We start from the raw sequence: 8,022 nt of genomic DNA, 5'->3' as shown, positions 1-8,022 counted from the left end.
CAGAAACTACAGGAATGATTACTTTATTAATTATTCCTGTAGTTGTAATACACCTAGCTGTTTAGCTTTACATTTATGATGATCAATTCTAACTAGATTTGGGTTGTTGCAGAACACAGGGTAGAGATCTAGTTAATATTCCGTAATTCATCAATATTAAGTGCTGATAATTGTAGCTCCTTCGTCATCATTCATGTGTCAAGTGTTGTTGACATGTGATTATAAATCAATAACTGAATCCAAACAGAAACAAAAGTTTAAAAATTTTTAAGGTTTAATGCACATTCTGAAGGATGAAATTTGTTCTTTATAAATATATAAAATGTTCATCCATGGCATACTTACAAATACGACTTACAAAAATACATTACAATAGTCAAGGGTTTGGTCTTCGATTTTTTTTCTACATGCTGCCATCTTACACCATCAGACAGAAACAGGAAATGCTGCATGAAATGTAAAGCTTATTAAACTCATTGTTGCTGCACACAGCAGCTTAGTCTATAATCGTGTGAGTTGTGCCATGATAGCAGCTTCCCTCTGCAGCCTTAGGCATCGCTTGGAAAGGCGAACAGGAATCCCTCTTTTCCTGTCATTGACTGCGTTTCGAACCACAGCAGTCGCTTTTCCTTCTATCTTCTTAAGTGCTCGAAGTAGGTCAGAAGCTTTAGTGAAGCCTCCAGAACAGCTAAAAAAGAAACATTAAGAGTATCAGAATCAGGATCCATTCTTATAATCTACTACAGCAGAAAACTGAGCTAACACATAAGACAGGAGAGTGGCACTGCTGTAACAAAAAGTTGTCAGAGATTAACATAAATAAGCATTTAGGAGCTTAAAACCTTTTTTTGCTGTGGCACTTTCTCTCCTTTGGCGGTTTAAAGCAGAACTCAGAGACAAAATCCATCAGCAGCGTTGGGAGAACATTGGGTTGCTTGTAGCTTTTGATTTCAAGAGCCAAGCTGTAAAATTGAAAAATGAAATAAAAGGACACTTACAAACTCACATTCAGTATACATAAAAGCAGGAAACAACAGCATAGGAATGACATAATATAGAGCATGATGTATTCATGAATGACTCAGGGGGACAAAGACAAAGAAAGAGAAAGCTGCCTGAGGGGGCAGGCCTTCCTCTTCTATTCTAACCTGCTGCAGAAAGGAATGAGGAATAATAGTCGTATGCATGTATGGTTATAGCATAAGGGAGAGTGTTCCTCACAGTAGTGGGAGCTGCAATCCATATCAATCAAAATAAAGTAGACAATGTGACACAGATGGGACTGCTTCCATGAAAGACGACTCTGTTTCATTTTAAGGATGTGTCCGCAGTTTTTAAAAGCTTGCAAATAGTGGAGTGCATACATAAATATTGAAACAGGTCTGCTTGCTGTGGTCATTCCTTCTGTTCAAACCTCCATTAACGGATTACTCCCAATGTGCTTTCACTCCTCGCAATGGGGAAAAAATTCCACAGTCCCAGTTGAATGCTAAAATGCAACAGCTCCTCCTTACCTAAACTCTGTCATCCAGGTCTACACACTCACCCCCCCACCCCCCCCCCCCCCCCCCCAACACACACACACACTACGCTCTGCCAGCCCTCACCTTCACAACAGGGCCCTGAGTCTCTAACTAGACTCTTCTCCTCTGTCGCCCCCCAGTGGTGAAATGAACTACCAAACTCTATTCGATCTGCAGGGTCCATTTGCACCTTTCAGAAAAAGCTGAAGACCCAATTCTTTCATTATCAATACGTCGCTTTGGATAAAAGCATCTGCTAAGTGAATTGTAGTTACAAACTTTTTGTCAAATGTTCCCTTTTTATCTGATTGGTGCTACTTAAAAAATCATATTGAAATCCTGTTGAATCCTATTGAAAAGCCATCACCGGCTTTGTCAGAATTTGACTGATGTTAAAATCCACTATTTTGGCCGTGTTGCAACAGGTGCTTAGCTTTCTTTTCAATTCAATATGGTACACTTACTTTTGTTAGTAGCCTACTTAAAATTGTGACTTTGGACAAACATCTCCTTTTTGAAAAAGCCAAACCAGTTTCTCTGACTGTAAGGGCACCAGAATGTTTGTTTTATTACAGATTGGAAAATGTTTTAACCTATCCTTTAGTGGTCGCAGTAAGCCACGTCATGGAGCCTGCTGCAGCTTGTCAAAACATCTGTGAAAAAAAAAGAAATCCTTTTACTGCTTCACTGTCACTTTATCATGGCTTACTGGTACACTAAACAGAGCCATTGTTCATGTTATTTGAAACACCTGTGCATTTATAGGTTGTGGTAAGGTAGGTTAAACTTATTACTTATTGTAACAAATTACAACAAAATATTATGATTTTAGAAACAATGCAGTGTGCCTGAAACAATCCGTATCATGGTTCTAGCAAACATTCCTACATTTTATTATTACACTCTTCATATTATTGTAGAGACTGTGGACTATCAGAGCTCTACTCCTTCAACAAAAAAACAAAAAAAACCATGCTGTGCTTCATTTCAACCTTCTGCATGACTTCTCATTTTTCTCTAAGTTGCCGTGGTTACTTCATCTCTGTGCAACCTGCAGGTTGAACGTTTAAGTAACACAGGAATGCAAAACACTCTCATAATGGATTATCGGGGAAAAGGCTTTTGGTTTGTACTGGTATAAAAGCTGTGTGAGGCGTGTATGTCCTTGGCGTCAGTTGATTATGTTGTAAAGCTGTTTCCAAGGGTGATAACAATGTTTGGTTAAACTTTTTGGAACTGAAGCCAAAACACATGAGAAAACAGCACAACACAATCTGAAGTTAAGTTGGAATTTCCTTTCAACGTTCAAACACCGTCGTACATTAATTTCCTCCATTCAATAGCAGTTAACACAGCAGATCAGAGCATGTTGGATAAGTTGTAATGTTGCAGAGAAAAACATAACCCCTTTCATTCTTAAACACGAAGATAAGGATTTATAGATAGTTTTTTTTTCCTTGTATTTTCTTTTGTGTCAAGTAGGGTCTTGGAAGATTAGAGTCTCATTGTAATCTTTGGCATGAATATACATTCTTGTTTACAGAGTAGAACATGTGTTTATCGAATAACATTGAAATGTATCCAGTTAGGAGACTTCTTTTGTTAAATGAAAATTTATTTTATTTTTTTATTCCATAACTTAAATTATTTTAAAAAAATATATAAAAATGTTCTATCATAATAATTTCACAAAATCATATAACCTTTTACCATGGAACTGTGATATTTTATTCCGATCAGTTGTTACCCTGTTTTGAAGTTATATGTCACCTGTGAGAAACGCATACATGTTTGGGAATATCAAAACTGTTTTTATAACTGAGAAAAATGGGGAAAAAAGGCTTATTATGTTACCGGCTAGTGCAATCACAGTGGTAGGCCGTCTTTGACTCCATGTTCTGAAGCTCATACTTCTTCTCCAGAGGAGGGATCTTGTATTGACATTCATCTAGATGTTTGAGGCTCTCACACAGGAGGTGATTTTCTGCAAAGCAAAAAGAAACACAGGATATCTCACGGAAAAATGTAAGTGTACCCACATTTCTTTATATAACTAAGCAACTCAGACGCCTACTGATGCTCGAGAAAAGGTTAACAGTCTAATTTTATATTCAGAAGTTTTCAGCATTTCATATAATCTTTCTGCCTCACCTGTAGGGACCATAGCTGGGCAGCTTAAGCTCTTTAACCCGGGGGAATTTCTGTTGGCTCCTTCAAAATTCAATCCCTAATTGTCACCCCTTGTGGAATCTATTCAAATGTTCAATGAAGTTTTGACAAATATGTGTTATCAGCTCAGATAACCAACTAAAGTATATTTAACTGATTCAACACTTAATGAATTGGTTGAATATTTTCTTTGAATAGAAGTTGTACTATTACGCTGACATGATGGGTCATCAGTGACTGCATTTCCTCACCTGTCAGGCCTCTCTCTGCAGCTGTAGTTGGGGCTTTGGTTCGACCCAAGGACTCCGGTCTTGTGTTATTCCAGACCAGATGGGAACTCTTCATCCCTTGTGTCTTAACCTCCTCATGAGAGGAGACCGCTTGCTTTGGCTTTGTAGAAGTAGCTCTACTCCGGAGTTTTTTAAAGGTGTCTTGTTTCAGGTCTTTTTCAGTTGTCTTTTTAAGCTGCAGTTTCTCAAGAGATTTTATAGGTAATCTATTTGTAGGTGTTGAGGATGTAATAGTCATCCTGTCCGATGCTTTTAGTTTTGGACATCTTTTGCAATGACGCTGAAAAGCAACACCTCTCAGAGCAAGTCCACAGCAGTGAGTCTGTTTCTGAACTTTTTTCTTACTTTCAGCGGTTTTGGTCCAAGCTGTTGGAATTTGTAACTGCATGTTCTGCTTGTGTGTGAAAGATGGGGTGCTTTGTGTTGTAGATGTTGTATGTGGGTAAAGAATTGTGGTCACGTTAAGAGAAACTTGGCTCTTCTGTGTGGTAAAGGACGACTTGACCTTTCTTGTGCTCTTCTTTTTTCCAACTCTTTCTTTCTTTGACAACAAGGAGCTCCCATTGGAGGCATTTAAAACACCCATTTTCATCAAAGGAGTAGCCGTTGTTACTGAGGGCCTTTGCGAGGGAGCTACTGTAGACAATTTCTGGTGTCTTTTACATCCTTTCCCCTTCTTCCTTCTGCGATGGAAAGTGTCTCCTCTGGGTGGGTCTCTGGAGCTACATCTATGGTCACTTTTGGGTGACTTTGTGCTGACCATAGGTCTTTCCGTTACCTGCCACCCTCCAGTACCTGTTATCTTAGTGCTGTCTGTGTTGTCCCCAAATTGGCTTGTAAGATCAGAGGTGTTGAAAGGGACAGGGCTTTTGAAGAAAGCATATGGAGCCACATTGGCTACTTTGCACCTATAGAGAATAAACATGCGTGTTAAAACCAAGCCATGGAAAAAGGGGTGTTTATAGGTACATGCTGTACTTTCAGCTATGCACCACATTCCTTGCAGAAGTATTTCACTTACAAGGGGTAGACTTGTTATTACCATTAGGGATATGATGTGTAATTTTGAGCAATTTTAATTTGCTGTTTCCTGCTAACAGAGTGAAAATGTAATAATCACTCTCTACCTATGAATTAGCATCACTTAAGTATAGTTTGCTAATATCATGAGAACAGAATTATGAAAAAGTCTTGTTTTTTGTCTGTGAGATCACTTGTCAGTAACCTTACTGAAGTTGTAGAAACAGAGTGGAGTTGTGGCACAGTGCCCTGTGTGAATTTGTGAGGTTTGGCAGAATGTCAGGCATGTCTTTACAAGCAGCACAGGTATATCTGCTGATCTACAAGGTGAACTGTAGCTGCACTTTCCACTGAATAAATGTATGGTTTTATTTGCGGCGTCATTCAATATGCAGTAAAAGCTTCGAGGAACAATGAAAGTGTTTCTCTTACATCCCCCACCAGTACATCTCAGTGCATCGCTTATGGGGTTTGAGCTCAAAGCAGGGAACCTGCAGGATGTTGAAGAAGCTGTAGCCAACCATGCTGGAAATGGTATCATTCACACCGAGGAGGCACTGTCGGAACCTGGTTAAAGGGACAAAGGTCACAATAGACTCGAAAAAATGATTGCACACATTGTGGGTAAATGTCCTTGAACACTGCCTCAAATTGTCTGCAGCTTTGGTGAAGTTCAAACAATCTGTAACAGCAGATAAGTGTTTAGCCAGGAGGTAAAAGTTACTTCACTACTTCATATTAAACACATTTACCTGTAAGCATTAGATGGGAAGGGAGAAGAGAACAACATAAACTCTGCAACTGTAAAATATTATGAGGGGGAATGCAATGCCCTGCAAACGCTAAAAAAGTGAGCAACATGTTCACACTTGAAAACAAAACTGTATCCAGAGGGCTGATGACACTGATTAATTTATTACTCCTCTATGAATGGTAATATGACATGGCCCTAGGTTCCTCTCCTTAAATCTGTTCATATGTGGCTCAGTGACAAAAACTGAATGATATTAACATTCCAAAGATAAGCACACATTTATGAGAAAGAAATGTAAGGTTTACACCTCCAGAGAAGTTATAAATTGGGCCTCCCCAGCAGGTCTATCCTCACTTGACCTGGTTGACAATCGATAAAGGTGAAGGGAAGGTCTCACTGAGTTTCCCTGAAGATGTTAATACTTTTGAACCCCAATTCAGTGTAAAATGTCTTTGTGTGTTCATACTGAGGCTCACCTTTGGTCACAGTCACAGTGTGAGACAGTGAAGAATTTGGAGTTGAAGACGCCGTAGTTCACAGTGAAAGCTGGGATGATGTGCTGACAGTGGTCGTGCTCACGGCAGCATCTATCTGCACCCTCAAACATCCCTGTGCAGGTGAGTGACATTTAAAGTCAATCACAGATTGGTTAACAATTGATTGATTATAATAAAATGCTTTAAAGACAGTCATTTGACATTAAAAGATGCATGTGTTTAGAACTTTATTACAAAGAGTCTGACAAGGAACACCTTTTTGATCTATTAGTCTATTGGTTTGGGGGGATTGAAGCAGTTGTATATTGTTTTGTTTTTTTAAAGAAAAATCTATTTTTTATAAAAAAAAAAAATTATTAACTCAAATAAATCAAACTGATCAAGTTATCTTGATTTTTTTTCTTTAAAAATGTTTGTCCTACCTCTAAAAAGTTTTCGCAGAATTAAATCTTACTGTATTTAATCAATTTACATTAAATCTAGAAAAAGCTGCTGAAAGGGCCCCTAAGATCCCTCCAAGTCTTTTATTTCACATTCTGAAAGAGGGTCCACATTCCCAATGCAAGAAAAAATGCATACTAAACGAATGCGGCAGTGTTGTGTTTTAACTAGCCTACATGTTTTCTTTGACCTCTTTTTAGGCCTATATGTAAAGGGGGAAACAACAATAAAACATTTCAAAAAGGGATAAACATCCTTACCTAACTGTTCGTATCCAAGAGCTCTACTTCCCGTGCCGCACCACAGCGTACCTGGAAATATCACGCTGCGCCTACTCCGAGTTTTCCCCTCTTTTCCATCTTGTCTTGCTCTCCTGAAAAACTTCTTCTTGTCGGAGAAGCGGGGAGCGCACGGGGCATCCGAAACCAACAACGCGCTGATATTAAACCTTTGACTGACTTCTTGTCTTTGCGTGTTGCATTCATCACAAAGAGCGAGGTATCTCTCCGTGACGACTGGACTAGGATTGACTTCACAGGTCACCAGTCGTTTATCCTCGGACCACAGGGTGAGGTACAGAGAGCGCGCGCCGGCTGTCTCTTCTCGCAGGAACGTAACGCGCGTCTGTCCGTCATCTGCACGACTGGATCTGACACAGGAGATTCCTGATCCCATGAAATCCTGCGCTTTTGAAAAAATAAGCGATGACAAGGCGAGAAGAACTTGTGGAAGGCACCTGCTGTGCATCGCAATGCGAATTGGGTGTATAACCAATCCAGTTTAAGATTAGATGGAGCGTAAAATCAAAGTATGAATGGACGAATTATTCCACATTAATTGATACACTTCTGCAGCAGCCGGCGTGTGTCTGTGCCTGTGCTCGAAGAAGCACTTCAAGATAAACGCTTTTTCTAATTGGTCCTTATGGAGGCAATTCATGACACACCTCACTTTGTGAGTGTGGGGGTGTGAGAACTGAATCAGACAGGGCTCAGTTAAGGATTAACTCTTTTGACTCTAATAAACCAACGGGTTTCCTCAGGTCAAGAGCGAAGTTTAATCAAACTAACTACGACACACAATTATTGAACATTTGATCATCTCATAGGCTACGAACCAGAGGGAGTTATTCATTAACTCACATTTATGACGAGAGCTGAAGAGCTGTGACATGTGGCGATTTCCGGCAGATGCTGAATACAGGTGACGTGTACAAAGTTGTGACTAAAAGTTACCTTAATTTCTATCTCACATTTATTACAAATTCTGCTCCTGTGCCCTAGTTTCATCTTCTGTGTTCAACTTCACACACTACTAAGTCATATCTT

The 8,022-nt window shown here is 39.4% G+C and overlaps 1 protein-coding gene across 3 annotated transcripts; it reads right to left on the bottom strand.

Moving 5' to 3' along the window:
• Positions 1–256: 256 nt before the first annotated feature.
• On the bottom strand, positions 257–7,589 carry LOC109983318 (group 3 secretory phospholipase A2). Of its 3 annotated transcripts, none has more exons than XM_020632957.3 (7): positions 6,955–7,587; positions 6,233–6,365; positions 5,435–5,569; positions 3,944–4,890; positions 3,378–3,507; positions 843–962; positions 257–688 (listed from the first exon to the last, which is right to left on the bottom strand). In XM_020632957.3, exons 1-7 carry the CDS (start codon positions 7,439–7,441, stop codon positions 502–504), a joined length of 2,139 nt encoding a protein of 712 aa, XP_020488613.2. In that variant the 5' UTR covers positions 7,442–7,587; the 3' UTR covers positions 257–501. The 3 variants fall into 3 exon arrangements, 2 of the variants coding, with proteins under 2 accessions (XP_020488613.2, XP_029132993.2); XM_029277160.2 differs by having other exon boundaries at positions 4,778–4,890; XR_003808570.2 differs by lacking the exons at positions 257–688; positions 843–962 and adding an exon at positions 3,675–3,773 and having other exon boundaries at positions 3,376–3,507; positions 6,955–7,589.
• Between the last annotated feature and the right edge of the window lie 433 nt (positions 7,590–8,022).

Source organism: Labrus bergylta, chromosome 2 (assembly GCF_963930695.1).
Source record: "Labrus bergylta chromosome 2, fLabBer1.1, whole genome shotgun sequence".
In the NCBI taxonomy this organism is placed as follows: domain Eukaryota; kingdom Metazoa; phylum Chordata; class Actinopteri; order Labriformes; family Labridae; genus Labrus; species Labrus bergylta.
The sequence above is the reverse complement of the archived record's forward strand: the minus strand, read 5'-3'. Positions and strand labels throughout refer to the sequence as shown.